This window comes from Haliotis rubra, unplaced genomic scaffold (assembly GCF_003918875.1).
Source record: "Haliotis rubra isolate DU_JTF1 unplaced genomic scaffold, ASM391887v1 Scf114, whole genome shotgun sequence".
In the NCBI taxonomy this organism is placed as follows: Eukaryota; Metazoa; Mollusca; class Gastropoda; order Lepetellida; family Haliotidae; genus Haliotis; species Haliotis rubra.
In genome coordinates, this window is record NW_025765048.1 from 1108453 (window position 1) to 1130748 (window position 22296).

At 41.2% G+C, this 22296-nt stretch overlaps 2 protein-coding genes across 2 annotated transcripts; both read right to left on the reverse strand.

The window, feature by feature from the left end:
• Nucleotides 1-6173: 6173 nt before the first annotated feature.
• On the reverse strand, nt 6174-9110 carry LOC124253231 (peroxidase-like protein 3). Its single transcript, XM_046686961.1, has 3 exons — nt 8953-9110; nt 7119-7221; nt 6174-6283 (listed from the first exon to the last, which is right to left on the reverse strand). The coding sequence occupies exons 1-3, from the start codon at nt 9059-9061 to the stop codon at nt 6223-6225; spliced, it is 273 nt and encodes a 90-aa protein (XP_046542917.1). The 5' UTR covers nt 9062-9110; the 3' UTR covers nt 6174-6222.
• A 918-nt stretch (nt 9111-10028) lies between these two features.
• On the reverse strand, nt 10029-13766 carry LOC124253186 (peroxidasin-like). Its single transcript, XM_046686913.1, has 5 exons — nt 13758-13766; nt 13172-13280; nt 11973-12074; nt 11285-11377; nt 10029-10741 (listed from the first exon to the last, which is right to left on the reverse strand). The coding sequence occupies exons 1-5, from the start codon at nt 13764-13766 to the stop codon at nt 10029-10031; spliced, it is 1026 nt and encodes a 341-aa protein (XP_046542869.1).
• Between the last annotated feature and the right edge of the window lie 8530 nt (nt 13767-22296).

The following is a 22296-nucleotide window of genomic DNA, read 5'->3' on the forward strand; positions in this document are numbered from 1 at the left end:
CAAACTTGGACCCAGTACCCCATGTGTGTCGTATTGTGTGATAGCGTGTCAAACTTGGACCCTAGTACCCCGTCTGTGTTGTATTGTGTGATACCGTGTCAAACTCTGACCCCAGTACCCCATGTGTGTTTTATAGTGTGATACTCTGTCAAACGTGGACCCCAGTACCCAATGTGTGTCGTATTGTGTGATACTGTGTCAAACGCTGACCCCAGTACCCCATGTGTGTCGTATTGTGTGATACCGTGTCAAACTTGGACCCCAGTACCCAATGTGCGTCGTATTATGTAATACCTGGTCAGGCTATGTCCCCAGTACCCAAAATCTGTGGTATTATGTGATAGCGTGACAGGAACCCATGTCTGTCATATTATTATCCCACCGGCATGTAATGCGGTGGGATATAGTCGTCGCCTCGTCCGTCCGTCCGTCCGTCCGTAATCATTTTGTTTCCGGAGCATAACTCAAAGACCGTTCAATATTTTTCAACAAAAATTGGTAGATATGTCAAACATAACCTAAGGTGGTGCCTTTTGCTATTTACAGATTATTGTCATTTTTATTTTTCTCGGTTTCCATGGAAACGTTTTGGACGGTAAGTAAGGATTGCTTTCGTTTCCGGAGCACAACTCAAATTATTGTCATTTTTATTTTTCTCGGTTTCCATGGAAACGTTTTGGACTTAGTCTTAAAGAAGGGTGGGCTTCGTTTCCGGAGCATAACTCAAAAACCGTTCAATATTTTTCAACAAAACTTGGTAGATATATCAAACAGAGCCTTAAGTGGTGCCTTTTGCTATTTGCAAATTTTTTTCATTTTAATTTTTCTCAGTTTCCATGGAAACATTTTGGACGGTAAGTAAGGATTGCTTTCGTTTCCGGAGCATAACTCAAAAACCGTTCAATATTTTTCAACAAAACTTGGTAGATATATCAAACAGAGCCTTAAGTGGTGCCTTTTGCTATTTGCAATTTTTTTTCATTTTTATTTTTCTCAGTTTCCATGGAAACATTTTGGACGGTAAGTAAGGATTGCTTTCGTTTCCGGAGCACAACTCAAAAACCGTATAATATTTTTCAACAAAACTGGGTAGAAATATCAAACAGATCCTAAAGTTGTGCCTTTTGCTATTTGCAGATTTTTGGCATTTTTATTTTTCCCGGTTTCCATGGAAACGATTCGGGCTTAGTTCCAAAAGTGAGGGGTTGGCTTCGTTTCCGGAGCACAACTCGAAAACTTCTCAATATCTTTCAGGAAAACTTGGCAGATATGTGAGGCCGATGCCAAAGTGGTGCCTTTTGCTATTTGGCAGAATTTTGGCATATGTATTTTTCCCGACTTTCATGAAAAAGGATTCGGACTTAATCCCAAAAGGGAGGGTGTGCTTCGTTTCCGGAGTATAACTCAAGAACCGTTCAATATATTTCAACACAACTTGGTAGATATATTAAACAGAACCTTAAGTGGTGCCTTTTCTATTTGCAGATTTTTGGCATTTTTATTTTTCCCGGTTTCCATGGAAACGATTCGGACTTAGTCTCAAAAGGGAGGGGTGGGTTTCGTTTCCGGAGCACAACTCGAAACTTCTCAATATCTTTCAGCAAACCCTGTCAGATATGTGAGGCAGATCTTCAAGTGGTGCCTTTTGCTATTTGCAGATTTTTGTGATTTATTATTTTCTCAGTTTCCATGGAAACAATTCGGACTTAGTCTCAAAAGGGAGGGGTAGGTTTTGTTTCCGGAGCACAACGCGAAAACTTCTTAATATCTTTTAGCAAAACTTGGCAGATATGTGAGGCAGATCCCAAAGTGGTGCCTTTTGCTATTTGCAGATTTTTGACTCATGATTTCCATGGAAACGATTTGCACTTAGTCTAAAATCAAGCTGGACTTTAAGTAACTGTCAGATGATTTGTTCTTTCAAAGATGTGGGGGCCGGGGGGATATGTCATCTTCTGATGACTCTTGTCTGTATCAGTCTAGGTCCCATTGCCATGCTTGTCGTCTTATCACAGCTAGCGATTGAACACGCCAACCATCCCCGTACCTGGTGGTCACGTACGGACGCTGATTACAACGTTTATAACGGCAGAGAAGGTCAAGGTGAGGTTGAAGCTGCCTGCATGTATTATGATGATTTATCTGATCCCTCGGTATTGTGTACCGAGATACTTCTTGTTGATCTTTGTGTCAACTAAACACTTCTACAATCTGAGCTTGAAGTTACTCTGTACACATCGCGAGCGTTGAGTGCCTGAGGTTATTCACCTGTCTCCTCGTGACCTGGGTACACAGGTATTTTCGTAAAGCTGCCCACATTGGAGTGGGGCGGGGAACCACTCGTCACAGCATCAACCTAGGCTGTGGTGACGCTACATGAGTGGTGACATGTCTGCTAAGAGCACTCTACGATTCCTGCCATAGTACCACTGTAACCAACAACATCGTAGATACAGTAGATACCTTTTCTCGTCGTTTTTGTACATATTTTGCAGGACAATAGAAAGCTTGCATTTTATACTTTGATTTGTACAAATCATGTCAAAAGTTATCCAAACCTTACGAAACACAGGAAACATAAAGTCCAGATACATCACTACAGTACAAATACCCAACCAAATACATTACCACAGTCCAAATACCCAACCAAATACATCAGTACAGTACAATATCCAACCAAATACATCACCACAGTACAAAAACCCAACAAAATACATCACTACAGTACAAATACCTAACCAAATACATCAGTACAGTACAAATACCTAACCAAATACATCAGTACAGTAGAAATACCCAACCAAATACATCACCACAGTACAAATACCTAACCAAATACATCAGTACAGTAGAAATACCCAACCAAATACATCAGTACAGTACAAATACCAACCAAATACATCAGTACAGTACAAATACCCAACCAAATACATCGCCACAGTACAAATACCCAACCAAATACATCACTACAGTACAAATACCTAACCAAATACATCAGTACAGTACAATACCCAACCAAATACATCACCACAGTACAAATACCTAACCAAATACATCACCACAGTACAAATACCCAACCAAATACATCGCCACAGTACAATACCCAACCAAATACATCAGTACAGTACAATACCCAACCAAATACATCACCACAGTACAAATACCTAACCAAATACATCACCACAGTACAAATACCTAACCAAATACATCAGTACAGTACAATACCCAACCAAATACATCGCCACAGTACAAATACCCAACCAAATACATCAGTACAGTACAAATACCTAACCAAATACATCAGTACAGTACAAATACCCAACCAAATACATCAGTACAGTACAAATACCTAACCAAATACATCAGTACAGTACAAATACCTAACCAAATACATCAGTACAGTACAAATACCCAACCAAATACATCAGTACAGTACAAATACCCAACCAAATACATCAGTACAGTACAAATATCCAACCAAATACATCAGTACAGTACAAATATCCAACCAAATACATCAGTACAGTACAAATACCCAACCAAATACATCAGTACAGTACAAATACCTAACCAAATACATCACCACAGTACAAATACCTAACCAAATACATCAGTACAGTACAAATATCCAACCAAATACATCAGTACAGTAGAAATACCCAACCAAATACATCAGTACAGTACAAATACCCAACCAAATACATCAGTACAGTAGAAATACCCAACCAAATACATCAGTACAGTAGAAAAACCCAACCAAATACATCACCACAGTACAATACCCAACCAAATACATCACCACAGTACAAATATCCAACCAAATACATCAGTACAGTACAAATATCCAACCAAATACATCACCACAGTACAAATACCCAACCAAATACATCACCACAGTACAAATACCCAATCCAATACATCAGTACAGTACAAATACCCAACCAAATACATCACCACAGTACAAATACCCAACCAAATACATCACCACAGTGCAAATACCCAACCAAATACATCACTGCAACACGAATAGTCAACCAAATACACCGCCGTCGAGTATTTGTTCATTTTAGCCACCATTTAATATGAGTGTGTGCTTTCCTATACTAGCATCAGACTGTATTACCCGAGGGAGAAGCATGCAACATATTTAACTTACCGCCATGTTAAATGTACAAAAATCATTTTATTTTATGTTAAAGATCGTGTTAAAGACATGCAAACAAAATGGTGTCTGCCTCTCGACTGGATTTTTAACGTCAGTGAAACATATTCTGACAAGCATAAAACTGCTATAAAAATTGTTTATTATGTTTGTGCTGGGTGTGCAAACCACTCAATGTATAAAATAGCTTAAATAAAGCAGTGCAAGTCGGTAAAATAAATCTGTACAAAGTGAACTCAAAAACAGCTGATCGAATGGTTTCGAACACTGGGTACGGCATGCGTCATATTATGACGTCATACGATTGTTAGCGCTTCAGCTTCTCGGCGGAGAGCTTGACGGTTACCGTGGCAGCGGTAATATTTTTTCCAGACACGGAAACTTGTTAAACCGTTACTGACCAATGAAATTAAAGTATTTTACATGAAGGTGAGATAAATGTCAGTGTGATATCTCCCTTAATATAACGCATGTAGATATCAACAAGCCGGCGAGAACAGTGCTTTCAGAAGGGTTTTCACTCATACCTCTATTCTTTATTTAATATTCTAAGATGCCTAGCGGTTAGAACAATCGGAAAAAAAATACATTATCAGACAATAAAGGTATAGTTTTTTGATGACGTAACAATTGAATGACGTTATCCCGTCACTGCGCCATTCTAGTGTCCCCCTCGTAATCGAACCATTTTACATTACGTCACAATGTAAGCGACGTCACGATGCATGTCAGTTGTTTGTTATGATCACGAATCTGGAATCGGGTAGGACGCAAGCGTCCTCGTGCTTTAACTATAATAGTTCAGGGCAAAAGTGTGTTTTATTACACTATACATGGTGGTAGAGAGAAGTGTATTTCTTAAGTAACTCATAGTCTAGTCAACTTCTATCTTGTATACGTTAGTACGGACGTAAAAATGTCATGCTGCACAAAATACTATGTGATTCGAAGCCGTCTTTTGCGTGTGTACCTTACTAATTGTTTGATCGGCATTCCAGAAGTTGGTGAGTCAAAAATGAAACATATAAGTCTATGGATGACAACTTCTTGTTTATTGCATAGAGCGACGTTTCGATGTAGATTCTTACAACGTTATCAAGCTAAAAGTGAATACACCAGATGATGAGAGGTATATATACATAGTTGTCATCCATGAAGTTGTATGTTTCATATTTGTGTGTACCTTCCTACTGCAAGAACGTCTACCAAGTGGGACCGCAGACAGTATACGAAGCGGCTGTAATATCTACTTCAAGACTTCCATTATCACACTTTGAAGTCGAAATGCATTGATTTTCTTTTGGATGTTATTCACCTCAACGGAACATTCATATGACTAATCACATGGTCGTAGTGTTGCGTGTTGATACTGCCTGGCGGAACTCAGCTGAAACCATCACTACACAAACGCTCTGCACAACTCATAACAAACAACCACTCCAGCAAAGTAGGGTGAGTCCACAAGCCCAGGACGTGGAGTCCAGAGTCCAACAGGAGTGAAGAATAAGGTAGGTCCAGTATGTCTTTAGTAGGGTGGGTCCAGTATGTCTTTAGTAGGGTGGGTCCAGTATGTCTTTAGTAGGGTGGGTCCAGTATGTCTTTAGTAGGGTGGGTCCAGTATGTCTTTAGTAGGGTGGGTCCAGTATGTCTTTAGTAAGGTAGGTCCAGTATGTCTTTAGTAGGGTGGGTCCAGTATGTCTTTAGTAGGGTGGGTCCAGTATGTCTTTAGAAGGGTGGGTCCAGTATGTCTTTAGTAGGGTAGGTCCAGTATGTCTTTAGTAGGGTAGGTCCAGTATGTCTTTAGTAGGGTGGATCAAGTAGGACTAGAGTACTGTCTGCTAATGCCGCTACTACAGCTACTGTTACTACTACTAACTTTCAAGTGGTATTCTAGAAAACACATACACAGTATGTCAAAGGGATTCCAATATTTAAGGTAATGTTGACAAGATAACCAGTCTACAAAACATTCAATAGGCAATACCACGTTTATTCTGCCACCCAACTGTGTTAGCATTTACAAAGACAAAATCTCATTCTGTTGATCTGCGCATGCGTGACTATTCCCTCCATTTGGTGTAATCCAGATCCGGCAGATCGCGACAGGGGACCCTCGGGTTGCTGTGAAAACGTCGTGAGTGAAACGTTATGGTCAGGGTAACAATTACGTATTCAATTTCTACCAACGACTGCTACTTTGTGCAATTGCCATTACTACTACTACACTACTACTACTACTACTACTACTACTACTACTACTACTACTACTACTACTACTACTACTACTACTACTACTACTACTACTGTCCGCCTCCGTGGTGTAGTGCTTAGAGCGTCCGCCGGAGAGCGGAAGGTCGCGGGTTCGATCCCCGACCGCGTCATACCAAAAGACGTTAAAATATGGTACTTGTTGGTGGTCCCTGCCTGGCGCTCGGGATTAATGGGTACAACAAGGACTGGTCGGCTCGGAGTCAGTATAATGTGTCTGAGTGGGGTATTCATGTTTCAATGCGGCTCAGAGGGCTAGCACTATAAAACCAGCTTCAGTCTGGGCTAGTACAAGCAGCCGCACATACACATACACATGCATGCACGTCGTCATATGAGAGAAATATTCTCGAGCAAGACGTTAAGCCCAATTTCACCTCACCTCACCTCACCTCACTACTACTACTACTACTACTCTTACTACTACTACTAGTTATGCTGCTGCTAATACTACTACCACTACTGCTGCTACTACCAGAGCTGCTGCTGCTACTACTACTACCACTACCACTACTACTGCTACTACATATGTTGTTACTTCTGTTGCTGCTATTACTCTGCTAGTACTACTGCTACTGCTACTGCTGCCACTATTAGTACTACAACTGCTACTACTACAACAACTACTACTACCTCTGCTGCTGCCACGACAACTACTGCTACTGCTACTACCACTACAAGTACTCACAGGTAGGACGGCTGAAGGAAGGCGTTGGTCTGCATTTCCTGTGAGGATGTGGCATCACATAGGACGCGAGCAATGGAAAACTTCTTAATTTCCTTCACCTGATCTGAAATAAACATGAATGGTCCAATCAAGAGAGAGCTGGCGATACTTGTTGCGTTCAGCATACATATATCAGGGCTGTCTGCGTTGGCTGCCCAGTGTTGTTGTCAGTAGAAGAACGCTGTGCTAGCTTCTCAAGTACCATAAAACAATGTCAGGAGATATCTTATGAAAACCTATTGGGTGGTGTATGCACCCTGCTTAATACCATCGTCCCTGTAGTCAGGTAGACAACTGGTGATCCTTAATACCATCGTCCCTGTGGTCAGGTTGACAACTGGTGATCCTTAATACCATCGTCCCTGTGGTCAGGTTGACAACTGGTGATCCTTAATACCATCGTCCCTGTGGTCAGGTTGACAACTGGTGATCCTTAATACCATCGTCCCTGTGGTCAGGTTGACAACTTGTGATCCTTACCATCGCCATCGTCCCTGTGGTCAGGTTGACAACTGGTGATCCTTAATACCATCGTCCCTGTGGTCAGGTTGACAACTGGTGATCCTTAATACCATCGTCCCTGTGGTCAGGTTGACAACTGATCCTTAATACCATCGTCCCTGTGGTCAGGTTGACAACTCCTGATACCTCGCCCTAATACCATCGTCCCTGTGGTCAGGTTGACAACTGGTGATCCTTAATACCATCGTCCCTGTGGTCAGGTAGACAACTGGTGATCCTTAATACCATCGTCCCTGTGGTCAGGTAGACAACTGGTGATCGTCCCTGTCAGGTCTGGTGATCCTTAATACCATCGTCCCTGTGGTCAGGTTGACAACTGGTGATCCTTAATACCATCGTCCCTGTGGTCAGGTTGACAACTGGTGATCCTTAATACCATCGTCCCTGTGGTCAGGTTGACAACTGGTGATCCTTAATACCATCGTCCCTGTGGTCAGGTTGACAACTGGTGATCCTTAATACCATCGTCCCTGTGGTCAGGTTGACAACTGGTGATCCTTAATACCATCGTCCCTGTGGTCAGGTTGACAACTGGTGATCCTTAATACCATCGCCCTACCATCGTCCCTGATGGTCAGGTTGACAACTATCCTTAATACCATCGTCCTGTGGTCAGGTTGACAACTGTGATCCTTAACCACTGTCCCTGTGGTCAGGTTGACAACTGGTGATCCTTATACCATCGTCCCTGTGGTCAGGTAGACAACTGGTGATCCTTAATACCATCGTCCCTGTGGTCAGGTTGACAACTGGTGATCCTTAATACCATCGTCCCTGTGGTCAGGTTGACAACTGGTGATCCTTAATACCATCGTCCCTGTGGTCAGGTTGACAACTGGTGATCCTTAATACCATCGTCCCTGTGGTCAGGTTGACAACTGGTGATCCTTAATACCATCGTCCCTGTGGTCAGGTTGACAACTGGTGATCCTTAATACCATCGTCCCTGTGGTCAGGTTGACAACTGGTGATCCTTAATACCATCGTCCCTGTGGTCAGGTTGACAACTGGTGATCCTTAATACCATCGTCCCTGTGGTCAGGTTGACAACTGGTGATCCTTAATACCATCGCCCCTGTGGTCAGGTAGACAACTGGTGATCCTAAGTCACACCCCACATCATAAGACGACACGCTACCCTGTCTGGCTCTCTGCTTGTCTGCAATGTCTGCGACTTTTTCTTCTACCACTACCACTAGTACATCAACGTCGTTACGGTCACCAGACGTGAACATTATACTATGCAGTACACAACGACAGTGGAATTACTTACCAAGTGTGAAACCAGTATAACGGTCCTGGGTCTCGTACCAGTAGCGGTCACCGTACTTGATCCTCCGGAACTGCTCGGCGATGATGCAGGCGAACGTTGGTCCAACCATACCTCCAGCAACAGGGTTCTCGGAGATTCCACCCGTGAAAAGGTCAAGGTCGTCGATGTTGCTGGAAGATATTATACATGAGATTTAAGATTGACTTTGTTGGCCACCATAAGATTGTAAAGGGTAGTGGGTAGCTAAGTGGCTGAAAATCATTCGCCTTGTTTTGTTTGTTTATTGTTACTTCCAGCAAGAGTCCAGCTTTAAGACCACTGTCTGTCAAAAACCGACCAAAATATTTAATGAGTATCCATGTTAAGCATCCATCTACTCAACTGAGATACAATGAAATTATTATTATTTATTATTATTATTATTATTGGATATTTATATAGCGCACATATCCAGGCAACTAGTGCATGCTTAAGGCGCTGGTAGTTGTTCCCTCGATCATTGGATGTCAAGCTCAACTTCACATCGTATTTTCAATCTCAACTCCCTGGGGAGTATACAACTCTTGCAGCCACTAGGCGCACCGAGTTAGTGTGGCTTTCCCATCCGTGCGAGGTACCCATTCACAGCTGGGTGGACTGGGACACATAGTCACAGTACTTTGTCCAAATTCACTGCACGTTGCTGTACCCGCAACTAGGTGTATTCATGTGGCCACCATCTGGTCATATACCAACGGGGTCGTGGGTTCTTTTAAGTGCACATGGTAGTGTACTGAACACTAGGGGTTGTGACAACGCTGAAAGAGTCTGCACACAGAGTTGACTCAAAGGTTTTTACACCCGGTCACAGGTGGGCTCGATCCCGACACCTCAACCCGCTGGATCACTAGCCTTGCGCCTTAGCCAGCTCGCCAACTGCGCCCCTAAGCCTGAAATGCATTAATTGCAGTAGACTAATTCTTAATCAGACCTTCAAAGGTAGGAATATATATGAAGTTGTTAAAAACGAAACGGGACTTTCCAGACTATCGGCCTGAGGAGATATTAATGGGGGAACGACATTCAAAACAAATGCTTTACCCATAAGCTTTAGACAGGAGTTTAGCTTTTTCAGGGAAGTTGATCTTCAGAGTGGAGTAGTCCTGTAGTGCGGGGATTCCGCAGGCCTTCCTGAAGTCGTTGTACGGGGGGAGACCGTGGTCACGGCCCCTCTGGATGTTCAGTGACGTCAGATCCAGACTTTTGTTGTTGAAGTCCTCAAACAGTCGGTCAGTGAGGTCTGTTGCGAAGAAATGGTCTGGATGTTGAAGCGGGTCTCCCACAAGACCACGACAGATGAGGTTCACGCCATCCCCGTCATTCTGAAGAATGAACTTGGGTCGATTGAACATGTTTCTCAGAAGCTCCCGACGGCCACCCATCGAAAATTTGCTGGGAACTAAAGAGTGTCCAAATCTAAAGGCTGCAGTAGCAAAAGCATTCATAATGGTGGGATTCATGCTTGAATCATAGTACCAGATGTTGGATCCGTAGGGTTGGAAGTCAGCACTTCCCGAGACGGTGAGACCATACTCTTTCATGTATGTCCTGCCCAACAGGATGGGCAGCCACTCGTAGTAGGTGACATGCTGGTGCAATGCCCCAAGGATCTTCCTGGCCTCTCGGTAAAGTCGCTCGTCCTCCCAGTGGGGGTTGATTCTCTTCAAGGTAAGGGTAAGCATGTTGTGGTAACGATGGAACGCTGTGTGGAGAGCCGTGAGGGCTGGTTGTTCGTTCACTCTCTCGTCACCTGGAAATTTGGTGTTCTACATTAGTTATCAATACGTTTTTCATATGTTTTTCCGTTCAGTGCCAACTAGTTTGGCATTACATTTTTCTGAACCCTAGATGAAACTAGACACGAACATCTGCTTGCTGATTGACCGTATTATTGTATCTGTTAGGGACCACAGAACACCTGCCACCTATCTTAGGACCACAGAACACCTGCCACCTATCTTAGGACCACAGAACACCTGCCACCTATCTTAGGGCGAAGGGCGGTTAAAGCATTCGCTCGTCTCGGGTTTGATTCCCCACATTTCTGGTGTCCCCCGCCGTGATATTGCTGGAAAATTGCTAAATGCGGCTAAAATTCACTCACTCTTAGGGCGAGAAGTGCAGAACACCTGCCTGCCACCTATCTTAGGGCAAGAAGTGCAGAATATGCCGCTCGACAGGCTTAGGGCGAGAAAAGGCACCAGGCTATGGGTCGGTAACCCGGATGTAACACTTTGGTGGAAGGCGGCGTGAGGCAAGATGCACGGTTTGTTGACCTTAGCGGCATACTCACCAGCCTTGAAGCAGTAGTCGTCCAGGTTGTCCTTGACGCAGGTGGCGTTGACGTCCTCGGGGAGGAGATTCTTATCCGTAACCTTCATCTGTCCTGATAATGCATTTTGAATAATTAGCCGCCACCTGGTAAACACTGCAACTTCCAGCAGTTTAAAAAATAATACATATCAAGTAGTGTATGTAGGGTATGTAGGGTATGTAGGGTATGTTACGAGGGTCGTATAATGAATCCGAAGAAATCAGATTTGCTTTGTCGCAGATTATAATTGTAGCCGGAACCTGGAATTCGAACCCACACATAGTATTTCACCACGTGACTACACCAGGGATTGCCATACTATATTGGTATAAGAGGTCGGGTGGTCAGGCTTGGTTGACACATGCCACCGTATTCCAATTGCGTGGATCGATGCTCTTGCTATTGATCACTTGGTTCTCTGGTCCAGAATCGATTATTTACAGACCGCCGCCATATAGCTGGAATACTGCTGAATGCGGCTTAAAACTAAACTCACTCACTCCTCATGTACCTATGTTCCCGTGTTTCTTCAGGCGAACAGTTCACTTGCCTGTAAGTGTTTGTGAGTGTTATGTGAGTGTTTGTGAGTGTTATGTGAGTGTTATGTGAGTGTTATGTGAGTGTTATGTGAGTGCGGCGTTAAACAACAACCAAGCAACCAACTCACCCAGGTGGTATGTTCTGATGTCCCTCATCTCCTTGAAGCTGGAGCCGTACACTTGGGAGGCATCAATGAAAGCGGTGATCATGTTCATCTGTTCCCTGATCCCTGTGACATAACATCCGGGATATTTTACTTCATGTTCCTCATGTTGTTACGAACAGAAACATATTATGACTATATTATATCTCCTATAATTAAAAACTGTTAATCAAACATCACTCTATCTCTTCAAGTGAACCATGAAAAATTGGCAGAATGTACATATCATTCTCGGTTATGCGACGAAGTCATGTGAACATTAATGTCTCAAACATCAAGCGTGTATATATTAGAACAGGTATTTTATACCACGTGTAAATAACGGTGTAATATTGTGTAGTGAATATAGTTGTTATTTCAGATAATACAGTCAGTGTAACCTGTTTGGCCAGTTTGTCACATGTTTATGCTCTGATCATACCTGCCTGGTACCCATCTACCTGTGTAGTGGTGTTTCCATAGCGACCCCACTACCTGACTCTCCCTAGACTTATGCTTAGTCTCTGAATATATATAATTTTGATAGTAACAAATAAACCCATTTGAATTGAAAAGGAGCCTCGGGGATTCAGAACCTCACTGGATTCCTGAACCTGAGGAAATCTAGACTTCCTCTATTTGGAGCTTTAGCACTGCAGAGAGGGCTAGGCAGTAGGGAAAATAATGTGGTTCAGGGACTGTGAGACAGACTAGACTCTCCCACTATCTCATGAAAAGTTAATTTATCGGATGTCAATGTTTATATTCGTGCTATTCCACTCGGGAATGAAACCGAAGCTATGGCGGCAAAATGTTTCGTAACACAACGATTGTAACATCGAAGGTGTGTCACGTGGTAGATGAAAGAGAGACAGTTGTTTTGCGACTCAATATTTTCCAAGATAACTTGGTATTAACAGTGGCACGATAAAGCAACGGCCAGTCATATACATATGTACACATGGAAACAAACAGATACTGAAGTGAACAACGAGGTGAGTTCTATGTCTGTACAACTTCTTTATTATTGATATAAGCAAGTGCTTGATAACGGTGTTAGTAGCTACACTGAAACGTCGCTCATACAAAGAAGTTGTACATCCATAGAACTCCCCTCCTTGTTCATCACACTAGCCTTTGAAAGCTACGCAAATACATTAGTAAAGCAATATTTGACGTGATACCTTCTCCACACATGAGTTTCCTGGGTTCCGGCTGGGAGCGGGCAAAGTTCATGCAAGTCCGGTCAAAGTGGCGATCACCCGGGGAATGTAGATTGGGAAACAAGGCTTCCTAGAAGTATCGAACATATCATAGTACTACACATTACACGCTACTTAAGTATCGAAGCGGAAAAATGGACGGTCCACCTCTATGATTTATGCAAAGAAAATAGGAAATACTCAACAAGAACCCCCAAAACATGTCCCCTCGCATTACCGGCCAACCTGATGAAACACCTCTCCTCATGGCAGAACGGCTGTCATGACAGGTATATTGGCTTTGGTTGGTTTGGTGTTTTACGCCGCACTCAGCAATATTCCAGCTATATGGCGGCGGTCTGTAAATATTGGAGTCTGGACCAGACAATCCAGTGATCAACAGCATGAGCATCGATTTACGCAACTGATATACGATGACATGTGTCAACCGATTCCGTTAGTCGTCTTTTAAGACATGCATGTGTTGCTGAAGACCAGTTCTAACCCGAATCTTCACGGGTACAGGTAAACTTGAAACACCTGTTATTTTGCCAAATTACATAATGACCTCTGTCATTCTGCGAAAACATGTACGATAATAGTCGTGTGAGTGTACATTGACCTACCCTTGAAACACATCAGGGTGGTGGGGGTTGTCATCAGAGAGCCTGACATTGTTGCAACATTTAAGGTCTTTCCCACTGGTAGCTGTAATACAAATGGCTTATCAAAGAAATGTGATCGAAATTTGTTAGAGGCAACATATCTGTTCACTATTTCAAGAAAAGATATTTTTAGATCAAAGCACATGAGTCAGTATTAGTTTTTCCAATACATGTTCTGGAACAAATGTTTTCTCTATTTTGAAAAAGGTCGCCGATGAGTATTAACTGTTGTGTATCTTCAAGGGTCTATCTCAACCCTGTCTCAGCGTTACCCTTAGTATCCTAATTATTCCTCGTACAAGCACCTGCTGTAATATTCATTGATATACTAATATAGATGGAATATATGATTTGAAAAGGGTGAAATTTGTTTTCAGTTTTTAAATATAGCACTGCGTCAGAATATTGGTAACTGAGATTCTTTACAAGAGAAAACAGTGAATATTTTCGTCTAGTACTTTTGGAGACTGGTGTGCCGGTCATATCGTGGTCAGTGAACTGTCCCCACTGCATAAACAGGTTGCTGATGTCGGGAAGGTGCTTGTCGTCGCCGTCGTCGGGGAGCAGCATCTGGCGGCTGACGTAGCGGGGGGGGTGGGGAGGAGTGGGTAGCGTCCAGTGTTCGGGTCCTTCACACGACTGTACATCCGAGGGAGAGATGTTCCTGGAACCCACAACGTTCTCCGAAATATCACAAATAACTTCAACAAAAATGACACCAATAACATTACGGAAACGTCAAAATAAACAACAACATGAACATCAATCGCATCGTCAACATCATCAACAGTAAGTCCCATGTATATAAATGAACAATTTTCGTCACCCTGATTGCGTGTTCGAAACAAGGACCAACAGGTTCCGACAGTCTGTTATGTCCAGGGGCGTAGGGGTAGCCTTGTGGTTAAAGCGTTCGCTCGTCACGCCGAACACACGGTTTCGATTCCCCACATGGGTACAATGAGTGAAGCCCATTTCTGGTGTCCACCGAAGTGATATTGATGGAATATTGCTAAAACCAGCATAAACCAAACTCACTCACTCACTTTTATGACCAGGTAATATCAAAGTTTGGTGTGCATGTTTCAGCGTGTAATGGCTGAATTAATTACCTGCTAACATTTAATCTAAGTTTCTGTCAGGCCCAGGGAGCATAACTCTGCTCAATAACGGGACTTTACCCACTTGGATTACCCCTGCCACCTTGATACAGACTGAAGGGTCCTACTCACCATCAGCATAGACGGGATTGAGGAACCTGGCTACGGGCTGCATTGTTGCCCCCCACTTGGGCTGGGCGAGGTTATTGCAGTGACCGTCATAGGTTCTGAACTTGGCTAGGCGGTCACACTGGATTGGCCTGTCTGAGCAGCTGATCTTCACCTGGGGTTTGAATCCACTGTCAGAATCTTTGAAGAAGTTAACTTTGTCGTTTGTGGAGACGAAACTGCCTTGGAAGGGATCGTTGTGGAAAGGATCGGGACCGAAAGATGCCTTTTCATCAAAACTTGGCACAGGACCAAATCCTGGAGCCCTGAAATCATGGAATGTTGGGAGAAGTTATCTTTCCATTCGGACATTTACACATATTCAGGATGAACTGTATTCATACAAGTGAGTTGAACCTGTATACATGGAAGGTTCCCCAAAAGGGAAGACACGGTCCAGGGTTAATTCGTTGTTGTTTGATGGAACACCTGTCGATTTTAACACATACAGACCTTATGGACGGCAATCTGGAAGTTGTGGTTCCTTGCAATCTCTGGATTGACGCCATCGTTATGTTGCACTTTAGCTACATGCCATTTACAGGGGTACCGCTTATTGCGTCGCAAGGGCAACAACTTATTAATTTATACAATTGTGAGCGTCTTGTGCAACGCCTGGTGTTATTATTGATTTCCAATGCAAATATTTGTCACCGTTATTTTGTATTTTCCACACAGTGAAATCTGTTTCCATAGAGAGTTGAGCTGTCTAGGCGATGACGTTATGAATTCGACAAATATTGGAATGAATCAAGTCCCACTCACTGTCGCTTAAAGATCCGATGTCCGAAGTTCAGGCCACCAAATCCAAATGGGGATGTGAAAAGATCGTTCATCTTCTCGAACTGGCCACCTAGTCCATATCCCAGTTTGGTGGATCTCATAGCAGCAATCTCGGACATACGGTCATGGCCGATTATGTTTCCTTGGTAACAAAAATAGGAAGTTGACAAAGAGTAGATTTATCACAATGGCAATAAACAAACTAATATCACCATGACACGTGAAATATTACAGATTTAAACACATCTTGACGTTTTTACTAATATGAGAAGTCTGGTGTTTTGAAAGGCCCGAAAAACACCACAGTGTATTGTGACCGGAAGTAGTGACATTATCACACAAACAATGAATTCAGTCTTACTACATTCCACGTGTATTTCGAGGATTTGACAATGGCCACGCTCACAAAACTAGAGGAGAAGTTAATGTGACAATATAAAAAGCCATTACTCACCAAACTGGTCATTGGGAGTTTCAATATAATCATCATAATAATCAGCTGCGGCGACACACAGACAAAAGGCAGCAAGGATGTATGTCACTGCTGGGAACGCCATGGCTGAAAACACGCAGGTTAACAAAATCAGAAAATATGAAAGAGTTTTGATTGGCATTTAGAAGTTGTTAGGGCAATACAACAAACTTGATATGGAAGTGCAACTTCTTCATTATTTACATACAACGTTTCTAGTTTATTATTTACATACACACGACGTTTCTGGTTTATTATTTACACACGACGTTTCTGGTTTATTATTTACACACGACGATTCTGGTTTATTATTTACACACGACGATTCTGGTTTATTATTTACACACGACGATTCTGGTTTATTATTTACACAAGACGTTTCTGGTTTATTATTTACACACGACGTTTCTGGTTTATTATTTACACGACGTTTCTGGTTTATTATTTACACACGACGTTTCTGGTTTATTATTTCTGGTTTATTATTTACACACGACTGGTTTATTATTTACATACGACGTTTCTGGTTTATTATTTACATACGACGTTTCTGGTTTTTATTATTTACATACGACGATTTCTGGTTTATTATTTACACACGACGTTTCTGGTTTATTATTTACACACGACGTTTCTGGTTTATTATTTACACGACGTTTCTGGTTTATTATTTACACACGACGTTTCTGGTTTATTATTTACACACGACGTTTCTGGTTTATTATTTACACACGACGATTCTGGTTTATTATTTACACACGACGATTCTGGTTTATTATTTACGACGTTTCTGGTTTATTATTTACACACGACGACGACGATTCTGGTTTATTATTTACACACGACGATTCTGGTTTATTATTTACATACGACGTTTCTGGTTTATTATTTACACACGACGATTTACACACGACGTTTCTGGTTTATTATTTACACGACGTTTCTGGTTTATTATTTATTATTTTCACACACGACGATTCTGGTTTATTATTTACACACGACGATTCTGGTTTATTATTTACACACGACGATTCTGGTTTATTATTTACACACGACGTTTCTGGTTTATTATTTACACACGACGTTTCTGGTTTATTATTTACACACGACGTTTCTGGTTTATTATTTACATACGTTGTTTCTGGTTTATTATTTACACACGACGATTCTGGTTTATTATTTACACACGACGATTCTGGTTTATTATTTACACACGACGATTCTGGTTTATTATTTACACACGACGATTCTGGTTTATTATTTACACACGACGATTCTGGTTTATTATTTACATACGACGTTTCTGGTTTATTATTTACACACGACGTTTCTGGTTTATTATTTACATACGACGATTCTGGTTTATTATTTACATTTACACACGACGATTCTGGTTTATTATTTACACACGACGTTTCTGGTTTATTATTTACACACGACGATTCTGGTTTATTATTTACATACGACGATTCTGGTTTATTATTTACATACGACGTTTCTGGTTTATTATTTACACACGACGATTCTGGTTTATTATTTACATACGACGTTTCTGGTTTATTATTTACACACGACGTTTCTGGTTTATTATTTACATACGACGTTTCTGGTTTATTATTTACATACGACGTTTCTGGTTTATTATTTACACACGACGTTTCTGGTTTATTATTTACATACGACGTTTCTGGTTTATTATTTACACACGACGTTTCTGGATTTATTATTTACATACGACGTTTCTGGTTTATTATTTACACACGACGTTTCTGGTTTATTATTTACACACGACGTTTCTGGGTTTATTATTTACACACGACGTTTCTGACGTTTCTGGTTTATTATTTACACGATTCGACGACGTTTCTGGTTTATTATTTACACGTTTCTGGTTTATTATTTACACGACGATTCTGGTTTATTATTTACATACGACGTTTCTGTTTCTGGTTTATTATTTACATACGACGTTTCTGGGTTTATTATTTATACAAGACGTTTCTGGTTTATTATTTACACGACGTTTCTGGTTTATTATTTTTACACACGACGTTTCTGGTTTATTATTTACGACGACGTTTCTGGTTTATTATTTACACACGACGATTCTGGTTTATTATTTACATACGACGTTTCATTCTCCTGATGAAGGGGCAAGTATCAGAGCAGAAACGTCGCCTGTATACAATAGAGAAGTTTCATATCCATATCAAGTGTGTTGTATCAGTAAATCTTAGTTGAAGAATCATTTGATATGTGTGTGACATGTTTGAAACCATTCATCCGTTGACAACGGTATCAATAATCAACACAATATTTCTATTGATCAATACAGACGGTTGTACACACTGCGTTGAAATATTCTTTCCTGTGACGTACATTGTACAAGTATTGCTGTGTCCCGTAGGTTGAACAAGTGACACTATGTCAATAGGTTGTGACTTATATTGAACAAGTGGCACTATGTGCTTTAGCCCGTGTATGATAATATTTACAAGTGCACATCTATGTATGTCAGTGTCGTATCTTTCAAGAGGACCAGAGAGGCAACTGTTAACAGTATCCGTCTACACAGTGCCATATAACATATTTGACCACAGTATCTGCTGTGGGGACCTACCGTGACCCTGATACCAACTGGACTGACCGCATGCCCAAACCACGTCACGCGACCGATCCCGTACACTGTTACATAACCATCGTAAAGAGCATCAGGCGGCAATCCCGTGCTGTGCTGACTGTCTTTGTAGTTTTTCATGCGTTGTTTATTGCTCTATTAATCCAACATACTTAGGATGCGGCCACTTCATAAACTAAGAATATTATTCCGAAAGTCATGAAAAATGCACTCAACCGTGAGGGTGTACTATGTGGATACAAAATGTCAGTTGAAGAGCACAGTTTTGACTATCCTCAGACACTCTTGTAAAGGGCGAGAAGCTTGGAAAATATACAAATGGACCATTGACAATCAGTGAAACCAGGTGTTTGCAAAGAGATACGCATACATGCCTTATAGTATCACCAGTCATTTTCAAATTATTTTTAAATACTCGTTGTTTCAATTATTAAGTGTCATATCTGGAAATATTCGACTAAGTTCCATTATTTTTCCGTAGTTTAAAGTTTAGTTCAATAACTAGTAAAGTTTTCGTTTTTCGTTACTTCGGGAGAAATCTGAAGTTTCGTGCTTTTTAAAGAAACTGGAAATGACGAAAATAATCCAAGTAACGACAAAAACCTGGTAATTTCGTATTTTAAAAAAGTTGCAATAACGACAAAACTGTTTTGAATAGCAAGAAAATAATCAAAGCAACGAATATGACTAGATATCATTTGATTGGTCCCCCATAAACACCGTCAAATGAAGCGTAGTGGCAAAAATATTGCTGTTAATTGTTGTCCGGAAAAATCCCATTTTGACACAAGTCACTAATTACGACAAGCAGTTGACGCCAGGTTTGGGATTATTGTCCCCTTTAAATATACATGCAAGAATTGAATGCATAATGTGTTATGTCATGCGACTCTTCACATCTGGGTTGTCATCTCCATTCCTTGATCTGTATTTCATAAACGTAGTGAACGTTTACCGAGCGTGTGTGTATCACTACAAACATACGTTCCCTATATTCATGAAGAAGCATTGCTGGTCTGTGTTCACTATTGGATGTGTTTCACCACATTTGAAAATCTTCCATGACTGCTTAACTACACACATACATTTAATGTTCAGCATAGAGAAATAAGCCGAAATCGTTGTGGGTCGTAAATATCACATTAGGAATACATGTTGTATTACGAGCGCTTCTTCGAGTACGATACGAAAATACACGAGGATACGAGGTTTTTTATCAAACAGTGTCAAGATGTTGGGGGATGTTTCCATTTACTCAGGTGACTTCATATTTAAGTAACAATCCCAGAGGAAGTCAGGCCATCCATGATATTGTGCTAAATGATTGCAATCATGCTTCAAAACGTCGGAAATATCGCAACAAAACATATTTGCAACTATTTTATCGGAAACGTGGTTATTACATGAATATGAGACGTTATTTAAGAAGGTATATCGCATCTATTACTATATTATAACTGTCATTTGTTGACAACCCCTTTTCACCCCAAATTAGAAGATTTAAGTGACTTACCTGTGTTCCCCGTGTCGAGTCTGTGACCTCGGACAAACACACACTGGCAGAAAGTTACTGAGAAATGAGGAACCATCAATCCCTAAATATATTTAACACCATGAATTTAATTACTTTATTATCTTCCTCTGAATGGTCACCAAGTAAGCTATTAACAGGTCGTCCACGATTGGTCGAAACAGAAACATTTGGTAGACACGTCATACTCGCATGAGTGAGGTTAGTTTAACGCCCCTATGACCACTATTCCAGCTATATCACAGCGTGTCGGCTTCATCAGGACTGGCCACAGTGGTGCAGATTAACATCTTTACTGCTGGCTGAAACAACCCACGGGTACGGGTTTGAAGAAATATCTGCAATATTGTAATGCATGGTTCCATAAATGTGGGACAAACATTGTCCATTGTGAATCCTGAATTCTAAGTAACATCTGACTGGGTTAAAACAAATCCCTATACTTCATTACCGTAACTGAGGTATTTTGTCCATGTCAGATCTCCACAATATTCTTAGTGATTATTGTTTAATATTGTAAAACTTTATTTCTTTGTTTGGGATTTGCACCCGATAAATGTCAAACAATATCTTTGTATGTGATCTATTTGATCACATTTATCGAATACTTTAAAGGATAAACCCGAATATTCATGAAGCACTACATCAGTTTGGACCTGGAGCCCCTGTGGATAGACTCAGTATTTCACCTGCTGGAAGACACTTTATAACGAGTCGCAGCTGCAAATAGCCCATAAATAACATTAATGTTACATGGTCTGTCATCGTATCGCATGGTGACAATCACTGGATTGTCTGGTCCAGACTCCATTTGTTTACAAACGCCACCGTACACCTCTAAAATTGCTGATACGAATATATGCTCATTATATATTCACAATTGTACAACCGACTCTGCTTTCAGCAGATATTTATTATGAATGTGGAAAGGTGTTTGTCGCTTAATTTTAGAGATGTGCTGCACTGTTGGTTTATCGTGCATGTTGATGAAATTATTGGAAATATATAGTTGAACTCTTCTACAGTTGAAGTGCGCATGCAGGCTGTGTGAAGTTTGAGTAATGAACGCAGGTTGTGCTCTCTGCTTCTTGTGGACCCCCCCTTTTGTGCTGAAAATTTGTTAAATGACCATTGAAACTCGGGTGAAAATGAAGTGTGCACCCCTCCTTTTCTCAACAGTGTGCATTCCCCCTTTCTCAAAACGCTGTATCCGCCCCTGGTAAACCATACAATGAGGGTTGGAACTCGACACGTGGTGTCCAACTAAATTCAACATTCACTTGGAGTGAGAATATTTTCAAACAATATTTACTCCTACTCCACACTAAGTTAGTGTTGTGTGTTCAAGACAATGTTAATGTCAGAGCCTACCATTGATAACCAAGCGCCCATTCCTACAGCATTATTAATCGTATACACAGTAGAATGAAGTTACAAATACGTTGTAACTGAAGGAGACAAAACCTTTTCTATGAGAAATCTCTGCTTGTACTATTTCGTTTTTAACATAAGAATGTGCTTATTACTCATTAATAGATACAGGTGTTCGTCACACACACAAAGGCATGGCAGATCTTCACCCTAGAAACACATGAACATATGGTTCATATATGCAAGTTGAGACTTGCATCGGACATCGTTTCTGTCACTGACGTCTCTCCAATGTTGGAAATGTCCTCGTTATTGTTTCTGCAGTATATTGAGAAAACTGAGGCCTTCTATGTTTAACTCTCCTAAAGCAAGTTTCTTA

Excerpts from the sequence above, each read along its gene's own strand:
- LOC124253231 (XM_046686961.1), bottom strand. The coding sequence starts at position 9,061 with ATGGTTGGACCAACGTTCGCCTGCATCATCGCCGAGCAGTTCCGGAGG. Across the intron at positions 7,222-8,952 it reads TTATACTGGTTTCACACTTG|ATCAGGTGAAGGAAATTAAG; the intron begins GTAAGTAATTCC and ends TGTTTATTTCAG. Across the intron at positions 6,284-7,118 it reads TTCCTTCAGCCGTCCTACCT|CAACCCGAGGGTCCCCTGTC; the intron begins GTGAGTACTTGT and ends ACGTTTTCACAG.
- LOC124253186 (XM_046686913.1), bottom strand. Across the intron at positions 11,378-11,972 it reads CATCAGAACATACCACCTGG|GACAGATGAAGGTTACGGAT; the intron begins GTGAGTTGGTTG and ends ATGCATTATCAG. Across the intron at positions 10,742-11,284 it reads CGACTACTGCTTCAAGGCTG|GTGACGAGAGAGTGAACGAA; the intron begins GTGAGTATGCCG and ends CCAAATTTCCAG.